The sequence below is a fragment of the Lactuca saligna genome, chromosome 4 (genome assembly GCF_052625555.1).
Source record: "Lactuca saligna cultivar CGN05327 chromosome 4, ASM5262555v1, whole genome shotgun sequence".
Taxonomy (NCBI): domain Eukaryota; kingdom Viridiplantae; phylum Streptophyta; class Magnoliopsida; order Asterales; family Asteraceae; genus Lactuca; species Lactuca saligna.
Genome location: NC_136420.1, coordinates 137,004,959 through 137,015,784, shown reverse-complemented (window position 1 = coordinate 137,015,784; position 10,826 = coordinate 137,004,959). Strand labels below are relative to the sequence as shown.

General features: G+C 35.2%; 1 protein-coding gene across 1 annotated transcript; it reads left to right on the top strand.

The window, feature by feature from the left end:
• Positions 1-9,067: 9,067 nt before the first annotated feature.
• LOC145042870 (putative 2-oxoglutarate-dependent dioxygenase AOP1) lies at positions 9,068-10,433 on the top strand. The gene is made up of 3 exons (XM_078991379.1): positions 9,068-9,492; positions 9,574-9,898; positions 9,982-10,433. The coding sequence occupies exons 1-3, from the start codon at positions 9,128-9,130 to the stop codon at positions 10,228-10,230; spliced, it is 939 nt and encodes a 312-aa protein (XP_078847505.1). The 5' UTR covers positions 9,068-9,127; the 3' UTR covers positions 10,231-10,433.
• The last annotated feature ends 393 nt before the right edge of the window (positions 10,434-10,826 follow it).

Below are 10,826 nucleotides of genomic sequence, written 5' to 3'. Positions count from 1 at the left end.
TGCAAACCCTAATTCTTTGGATCTAGTTTGTCTAATGAACATGCAATTGAATTATCCAACACTATAAACCCTAGATCTATCATATTATAAACTGAATTAGGGTTTAAAGAATACATTTGATTGTTATGTAGCAATAACAATCTATTCCTCCTTGCAATTGGCTTCAGAAAGCTTAGTGCCTCAAGTGTTGCACCTCTAATGGAGTCACAAACACCACTAGCAATAAGGATGAAGGAGGAGAAGAGAGGACGCACCCAAAACGTCTAGAAACCCTAAGGAATCAGTTATCCAAGTTTTTGGTGCCCTAGGAGTCGTTAAATATGTGAGGCTATTAGGGTTTTGAACTTAGGAAACGCTAATCTGACTGTTTAGGCTCTAACAGCCCATGGACTCCTTTCCTTAGAGCCATGGACGAAATCTTATAGGCTTCACCATAAATTTCGTCTACTCCACTCTATGGATTCCATTAGCCCATTCTTGCAACTATCTTATAATTACAACATCAGTCCTCTTTATTTAATTAATCTCTTTTAACCACAACATTAATTCTAAATTAATTCTTTGACTAATATTAATTAAACAATATGATTTCTCCTTTAATAAATAATTCTCATAATATAAATTAATAAATCATAATTAATCCTTTCTCTCCTTAATTCTTCCTACAAGTTGCTATGGTGAAGGCAACCCAAAAGGACCATGCACATGATCGGGTAAAGTACATACCAAAATAGTTGTGGACTTAGACACTAATCCAATACAACCCTGCTACCTTGTAGCAGCCTAAACCCTTGGACCGACGAACTCCCTTGTGCACTTTCTCGTACGTGCTGCACTGACTCCAGCCTCGCTCGCCTTTCACTGGATTATCAAAATTCATGGGTCTCTTCTCGGGACCCTCTATTATACACACTTGGTACGACCCTCTCTTCCCAAGGTACTCCAACCAATATCGCATCTACAACTCCTGGATGTCATATCCTTCAGGGTCTGACACCCTGTCACAATCACAAGCTCACTTGCCCATGCCTAACCTGCAACAAGTGGAACATCCTCTATCCCCAAACCGGGTCACGAAATCCTCCTCGAAGCTTCTTAGATTCTCCAAGACTCTCACCGATTTAAGTATGGACCCTGTGCCTTCAGTAGTACGAGTCCACTACTACCTTCCACGTCTATCCATACTTTCCTCAGCAATCCTCTTGAATCCTCCAAGTTACTTCCTCAAACAGGTACATGCAAGTCTCATTAAACCTCACTACTAACCCACTAAAACATATCCTAGGCTTTCCTATGTACCCAAACTCACCCAGTCTTCAACTGCTGAAAGATTCCCAGTAATGTCAACTAGCTATCTCATGAATATAGCTAGCTCACATTACTAAGAGTCCACAAAGCACAAAGCAAGCAACATTCAAACAATGGAATCTGTACAATCAAATCGTTCTATCCTCTAATCAGGAATCTATACATGAAATTCAAGGGCTTCTACAATCAGGCATAACCTAAACACAATCAAGCTGTTCTATCCTCTAATTAGGAATCTGTACATGAAATTCAAGGGCTCATACAATCAAGCATAACCTAAACAGGCTATCCTATCACTGACTGATCAGTACTATCATGCAAGTCTACAAGCACATACAATAGGCATATAAGGCATCCTACCTACATCCTTAGCCCTAATCTAGCATGCATTTCTCATAATCATATCACAACATGTATGGTATCTTGGGGAAAACTTACTTGAACTCGGCTGATTGCATGCATCACATGCCTTGTTCTTTTCAATGTTCCTTTCTCATTTCAAACTTCATTTAATAAAATTATTTTACTTTTGAAAAAAAATTATACCAAGTCCTTAGTTTGAGTCCAGACAAACCCGAAAGTATGTCTGAATCCCTCAAACCAAGGCTCTGATACCAACTTGTAACATCCCAAAATTCAAGGCCAAAAATTTTGTTTTTAAATACGTTATTATAAAACCAACCATATTATAAAACATCCATAATATCATGTCATGTCAAAACCAAAGTAGAAATAATCAAAACATGTTATCATAAAACAACATCATAGTGTAATCCCAAAGATCTCATGTGTGGAAAACAATAGTGTGATGCGTTGCGATTGAGTCGGCTTCTTTCCTTTGAAAATGAAGTACCTTAAACCAAAACTGAAATCCTTAAGCACGAAGCTTAGTGAGTTCCCCCATCATACCACATATCATACAATCACATAACATACATATTGTCGGGCAATTCTAGGGTGCCCGACCTACCCATGTCAAGCCATTCTAGGGTGCTGACTACCCGTGTCAAGCCATTCTAGGGTGCTAACTACCCGTGTCATACCATTCCGGGGTGCCTACCTACCCTCCGGTCTATCTCACTCGGTCACGGGGACTATTTCACCCCTACTACCGTCACATAAAAACATATCATAAACATGTTGTCAAACATATCTGGGGTGTCCTACCTACCCTTCGGTCCTAACAACCGATCGGGGGACAATTCCACTCCTAATACCACTATCACATAGCCCATAATATACTGGCACATAGAACACATCAAGTAATATCAAACTAGACAATTATCACAAAGAAAATCATTTCAACTGTAATACACTACTAGTGGGTCGAATGTGGTGCCTTAGAACCCCTTCTACTGGAAGGTGACTCACCTCACATTGTTGAAGTCCCGCAGACCCAACCCCAACTGATGGATGACAGGTTTCCAAACTGTCAACATCAAAACAACACCCAATTAATAATTGGGTTCCAATACATAACCATAAGTCCATGCTTAGGGTAAAAGACTGCTTTATCCCAATCTTAGCTTGATCCAAGGGACCAAAAGTCAACTATGGGTCAAAGCCCAACACATGGCCGATTTTTCGAAATTGGGCCCAAACCTTTATAAGGTCTTACCATAAGGCCCAACCATTTAGTCCAGTTCAACATTCAACATTCTAATGGCCTAATCTCACAGTATCACCCGATTAGCAATTGGGTCCCAAACCATGATCCATAATCCATACTTGGGGTGAAACGACCGTTTCACCCCTGACCCATCGAAGTCCATACTATAATATCCCTGAAGGCCCACTAATGGCCCATGTCTAAAAACAATCAAGCCCAAAGTTACAAAATCCATAAACGTCCACCAATAGCCCACTAATGGCCCAATGAATGGCTCTAACTTCCAATTAGGCTCAATCCCTTCTGATGGGCCTTAGCCAAAGGCCCAATAATGGTTCTTTAGTCAAAAATTTCAATTCCAAATGGCCCACTAAGGCCCAAAGTATTCAAGTCCAAAGAATAGCCCAAACCGAGGCCCGTTAGTGCGGAACCCACTCTGAATGAGTACGCGGGGCTTACTCAGCTATACGCGGGGTGTACTGGGCTTGTGACTTGTACGTTGCCTGTACCAACTTTTACGCCCAACATACTCCCCTGTTAATCCTCATTCTTCTATTAAGCACTTAATCACATCCTTTTCCCCAACTCTCTAGTCTTACTTCTATGGGTGACTTTTCAACTAAAGTTGGCAACTTTACTAGCATGCATGGCTTAATGGGACTCTAGAGCTCAAAAGAGATTAATGGATGGTCTTAACTCTTGCTTGGACTCAAACACTTCACAAAGCTTGCACCTTTATGAGAGAAAGGACCTTAGAATGTCCATATCTACAAATTTGAGTCCCCAAAATGACCCTAGCTCACAAAGAACAAGAAAAGTCTAAGAATGGCCAAAACTAACTCAAAAGAGGATCTATGAAATGGAAGGTCAAAATCAGAGCTTTTTACCTCCAATGGGTCGACAAATAGGAGAACTTTCTGTATCTACAAGTTGTCTTCCAAGATCAACACTTTAACACCACCTTCTCTTCTTGCACACACACTAATGTTTTCTTTCAAGCGCCAAGCTGCATCCAAGGTCATTTAGGATTTCATGGTCGTGAAAAGGGGGGGAGGTTGATCTGAATGACCTAGGGAAGGATATAATGAGGCTTATATAGGGCACAAGTAGAAGAATTAGGGTTTTAGGCACTCTGAACGTACGCTGGGAGTACGCCTCTCCACACCCGCGACCATGTGACTTAATACGTTGGGCGTAACCCAGCTAAACATATGCACGCATGGGTTGCCTTTGTCACAAAACTCCATTAGGGACCAGTTCTGCCAACAACTTCAAAGTATTATAATTTCTTCATTTTAAGTCTGTTTCCGAGGGACTTTATATCCACAGAAAGGTGGCGAGAAGCCCTACACTCCTAGCATCACACCCGAGCCTTAAAACCTTCCGAATAAAGCTTAAACTGCATAACAGTCTGAGATATCAATTTACAGTCGTACCCCTGGCTATCGAAGACACAATTGAAAACATGGTCACTTGAATCATAACAATTACATTCGAGATGGGCTAAATCCTTCCTTTCCAAAATCTCTAATCCCCATGACAACTAATGATTGAGCCGTAGCCCCAATTAATAAGGCAAATCTAGAATTGGGTGTTACAATTCGTTAGGAGTGTAATTGTTGCACATGGTTTGAATTCAGGCCATGAACTACCTTTGGTGTTTAAAATTAAATAACTTCTCCATGACATACAATCAAAATTCTTGTAACATTGTGATGATTGGCTTTCTTTCTTGCATCTGTGATCACACCGTTAAATCTCTTAGATAATTCATTTTCAACAAGATCACATATTCTTCCTTCTTTAAAGAATGCTCTACTCTGTGTCTTGGGGTTCTTATCCATTACGGATACAAATGTTTTAGGATTTAGCTTTTGGATTTCCTTCATGGTTGCATTAAATAGAGGCTCGATGGAGGCCTTGTTTTCTGAAACATATTACCAATGAATATTTTTCTAAAGTTGGCAAGAAAATGCCTTGCACATGACCTATGTCCAAGAGTAATCAATATTTCTTTAACAACCTCCGGTATACCCTACACAAATATGGCAAACTCTTAATATTTTTTTTGAATGAAAACAAAATTAATAAGAATCTAGAAAATGACTAGCAAAAAAAGGGAACAAGTAACAATTACATGATAGGATTATTAACCCATGCAGTCCAATTATGAATATCTTTTCTATTTCTGTAACTATATCAATTGAAAAAAAAGGAACGACATTATTAAACCTGACTGCCTTTTTGTACTTCTTTGATCGGAAACAATCGTATCCCTGTAACCCCATAGAGACCATAACATTGTCAAAAAATCACTTCAGTAATTGATTTTACTGACATTACAAAAGGGGGAGGCATGTAACCATGAAAACATATCTTCAATACTACAAAACATATGAACATCAATCTGTTTTAATCTCATATTTAGTTGCTTAATTTTTTTAATATATGTGTTGATGTGGTGATCTAATCAATATGTCACGTCAATAGTTCTGTCTCATCTATACATGTCACATTGGTGATAACCTATTAGTCAGCTACTAAAACTTACGAAATTGTTTTTTTTATTAATAGAAAATTTATAACAAAATGAAATGGGTAAATTAAAAATTAATGTGTAAACTTGTGGACTTTATGACCATTAAGGGCTGTTTGGCATGATTTAAATTAAAAAGAACTGGTTTTTTTTTAAGATCTGGATTTTTAAAATTTTTGGTTGGAACCAATGGCGAGGCTATTGCAAATGAAGGTGGGTCACTTGACCCACCTAAACAAAAAACATAAAACATGTGTTACAAGTAGTTAAAAAAATTGTGACCTACCTTAAAATTTATATAAATGACCCACCTTAATTTATTTGTCATGGACTTTTAGCCTATATTTTTTATTTCAATGGTCTAATTTTTAATTGATTTCAAATATTTTCCATCAAAAATTAACCCAATACCTTTTAAATTTAAATAAAAAAAATTACAAACTGAATGTGAATTGCATGTTCATTTCTAGCAAATACTTACGACACAATCACACAAATCGTAAGGAACGGCCGAAGACCGAAGTCACCCATATCGATCACTCAATCAGGCCACCTGTTCGCCTCCCCTTAGTTGTTGATAACCTCACATTCACATTAGTTCCGACCAGCAATCCACACTGATTTCTTCTTCATATCAAGTTTTAAATTTAAAGGTTCTCAATTGTGAACTTGTGATTGATAATGATTGCCTTCTATAGTTGTACCCTTCTTCTAATCTTCTTCATAGTTATGAATAAATATAATGAAATCAAAAGGTTAAGACATAATAATCTCTAATCTTGGTGCAATTATAAGAACATCTATTTTGACTTCTTCACAATAGGCTTTGTGTGGTACTTATCATCACTTCATGTGATATGTTTTAATATGGATTGTCTTTGATTCTATCAATCATGAAATCCATATAGTTTTATTTGACTGTTTTTGTTTCCCAACATAGTGGATAGTTTGGTGTCATAGATTGAAAAAGATGTTTTAGATAGTATTAATAATGATATGATTGTGGGCATATATCAAAATATTAGACCTCTTCGGGTACAATTGTAATATCTTTAAAAAAAATTGATTATATGAATCGATCAATTACTAGTATTTTTTAGCTATGTAATTTCTATCGGCTTCAGTTAAATAGTGACTCACGTAGGTTGTTGTTCTAGATTTGCCACTGGTTGGAACTTCTGAATTGTTGTCTTGAATGATAAAATATTCATTTTATTTTGTATCATTTCTTTCAATTACAACATTATACTTTCAACATTTTCCTTATTAACACATCATACTCTAAAATGAATCTGAACGTAGAATGCTAAAAATGGTATGTAATGCCTTAAATTGGTCTCAACATCAAAAGTAGAATGCTTAAAAAGTAAAGTGCTTTGACTTTTTTAACTATCAAAGTCTCAACAATAACTTGATTTATCAACTGACATCAAGCAAAATTGGACCCTAAAGTTGAATTTTGACTTGTTTTGCATGTTACAACCTCATGTAGCCACTTATCCGGTTCCTTTGCCTATATGACATTCTAAATTAGACATTAAACTTGTGATTATGCTAAATTTGAAAATGAAACTCTGGTTTTTTTTTTTTTAATTATTAAAACTAAACTTGGTTTTAAGGGGTTTTTTTTTTCAAAACTAAACTTGGTTATAATTTTTACTTTTTTTTATGTTCTTTTATGTTTTTTGTTTTTTATTTATTCATTTTCACATTAAGTTAACATAAAAATAGTAAATTTTTATATGTATTTATATGTAAGTCTATTTATTATAATTTTATAACAAACAATTTATACAAGTAAGACATATATTATGGTTATTATCATGTATAACCTTATTTAACAATTCTTTATATTAAACCTAGGTAAAATTGAGTAAATTACATATTTCAGCGCTAGTATATTTATATTTGTAATTCTCATAACTTTTTTCTTGATACTTTTTTATTCTTTTGAGCTTATAACTTTTTCATTTGTTCGAATCAAAATAAAAAACAATAGAAAAACCATAAATAACAAAACTTATAAAAAATTAGAATAAAAAAAAAACTCAAATGTCAAAAATTGTAAAATATCAAAAAAATAAATAAACCCAATACAAAAAAAATGAAAATAACACTTTACACTATTGAAAAATATCAAAGAAAAATTATCAAATTGATTAAAATAACACGAATAAACGAAAAACAAATAAATAAATAAACCCAATACAAAAAAAATGAAATACGAAAAAAATTTAAAATCAAGTTTAGTTTTGACTAAAAAAACAAAACAAAAAAAAAAAAAAAAAAAAAAAAAAAAAAAAACCGAGTTTACTTTTTTAATAAAATAAATTCTAAATTTTCTTCAAAGATTCAAGATCTAATTTACAATGATCATAAGTTTAAGGTCTTGTTTAGAATGTGAGAACCGTGTAACCAACCGGCAAAAGGAGGTGGTAAACAGCAAAATGAGTCAAATTTCAGGTCCAATTTATCGTGATCAGACCTCCATTGGCCAAATCGAATTAATTGTGATACTTCTATTATAAAAAAAATCAAAATTTCTTCATATGAGTAGGATGCTACCAGACCTTTGAAGAGCATATTCTCAATAGCCTAGTCATCATGTCCACGTATCATTTTGGTTCTTCAACATGTGAATGAAAAAACGTTGCTAATCTACGCAAGACATTTTCGTCTCACCATCAACCGGCGACCATGAAGCTCAGATTGAGAAGAAGAGCTTCTTGTACAGCTTCTGCATCAGGAACCTTAAATTTTAGCATGCATACATCACATAGCTGACTACGAATTATCAGTCCACCCATTATCCCCTTATTCCAGCCACATCTTCACCATTAACATCCAAAAACCCATTACCCTTTTCATCACACGCAACCATCATCCCCATCGCCATCATACACCATTACCAAGCATCCACTATCATCGATCTTTATCATCATCACCATCAACTTCTATTCACTAACTCTTTTCACCCACCTGCCATCAAATTGAAGCAAAGAAAGTAGTGGATCCACACATCACATCCACAACTCTGTTATAATCCAAACTGCCCTGTGTAGATACCTTTTCCTAAGTGTCGTGATTTTATGAAACCCAAATAATATTAAGTTTTTTGTATCTTGTGGTTGCTGGAGATATATAGTGAGATATTTATGAGATGGAAAGAAGATGAGAAGGTGTCGATCGGAGATAGCAAGAGGTGGTCGCTGGTAGAAACGAATAGGAAAATTAAGGAAGACAAAGTCGGAGATTGGCAGGTGGAGATCGCCTGTGGATAGAGATGCGACGAGTAAGAAGTAGACTGGTGATGACGATAAAAGGGATGGGAAGACGATAAGGGCCATTTGGTAAATTAATAATGGATTTGATTTATTATTGGTAAAAATCTCGTTTTAGTGATGACTTTCTTTCATAATTATATCGCTAAAAATAATCTCTACGTGCATTAATTAATTTCCATAACTTAAAATGTGCGTACCGTTTCCTCAAAGAAAAACGTGTATTGTAAAATAATGAGAACGCATAGAATATGGGACATACATAAAATCTGTTTTCCAACTATATAAACCAAATAGATATAAAGACATAAAATTTGTTTTCCAACTATAGAAACCAAATAAATCTAAAGACAGAAAAATACATCGTAAAAGATATCCAAGATTTGAAAAGAGATGACACCACCGAAGCTATCCGTTATCGACTTTTCGTTGAAAAACCTAACTCCTAACTCAAGTTCATGGATCACAACATGCAATGAAGCTATGCATGCGCTTGAAAAACACGGGGTTTTCATAGCCAAGTACGACGGTGTGTCTCAGGAACTTGACGACGCGATTTTCCTTGCATCACGAGACCTATTTGATCTTCCTACCGAAGTTAAACTCCTAAACACTATAGACACACCATATCATGGTTACACTGGGCAAATTCCCTCCATGCCTCTTTTCGAAAGCTTAGGCATTGAGAACGCAACAACTACAGAAGGAGTTGAATTCTTCACGAAACTCATGTGGCCTTGTGGAAACGAAAGTTTTGGGTATGGTTTCTTATTTTACGTCTTAAATTCAGTTACATCTAGCAAAAATAAAGTTCGTTTAATTCAACACTCATTTTTCAGTAAACGTGCTTTGATGTTCTCCAAAGCTGTAGAAGAACTATATCAGATAGTGATGCGGATGATAGAAAAAAGCTATGGAATAGAAGAACAATGTGAGAGGCTCCTTGGGTCCTCAGCTCAAAATCTTCGATTCATTAAGTACTTATGCCCTAAAGAGGATGAGGGAAATCCTCTAGGCATTCTTCCTCACACTGATATTAGTTTTATGAAAATTCTTCATGACCAACAAGTAAAGGGTCTGCAGATAAAGACTAAGGAAGGACAGTGGATCGAAGTTGATCCTTTGCCTTCATCGTTCATAGTCCTGGCAGGTGACGTTTGTATGGTAGGTAGCAATATGTTGATTAACTATTCATCAATGTTATATATTGTATATATGTGACATTTAATGTATTTTCATTCACTTAGGCATGGTCAAATGGAAGAATTCATGCACCGTATCATAGAGTTATCATGCAGGGAAACCAAGAGCGATATTCGTTAGGGCAATTTACTTTTATTAAGGGTCTGAACATACAGATACCACAAAAACTCATTGATGAAGACCACCCACAACGGTTTAAGGATTTTGATCATTACAAGTACCTCTATTATCGAATCACCAGTGAAGGGATGAAATCTGAGTTCCCCATTAAATCTTATTGCGAAATTAATTGAGTTGTGTGAATAAAGGTGTCACCACATTTATCTTATGTATCTTGGATCATATGTATGTCTCTTTCAAATCGGTTCTTTAATAAGTATCATATGTATTTCTGTTTCAAGTTGTTTCTTTAATAAGTTGTAATTACTTAATGAATAGATATAATTTGTGTAAATATCATATTATATTATATTATAAATGAAGCATTTCACATTCATTTGAAAGTCTCATGCATTTTTTCTTTCACCACATTCATTTGAAACTTCCATGACTTTTCAATTTCTTTTTAATAATGATTATAAATTAGTTAATAAGGTTAAATAAATATCAAACCTAAAGTGTAATCCACTAAAAAAAAAAAAGGTCAATTAGTGACGAAAAAAATGGTCACTAACAATGGAAGTAGTCGTCACTAAGTGATTTAGTGACCAAACTTCTGGTGGTCACATTCCGTCACTATAGGTCCATCACAAAAGTTGATTAGTGACTAAAATATATAGAATTGGTCACTAAATAGTGACTAAAATATTTTGGTCACTAAATAGTGACTAAAATATTTTGGTCCCTAAATCTATGACAACTCATTTCGTCACTAAATGTTGTCACTAAT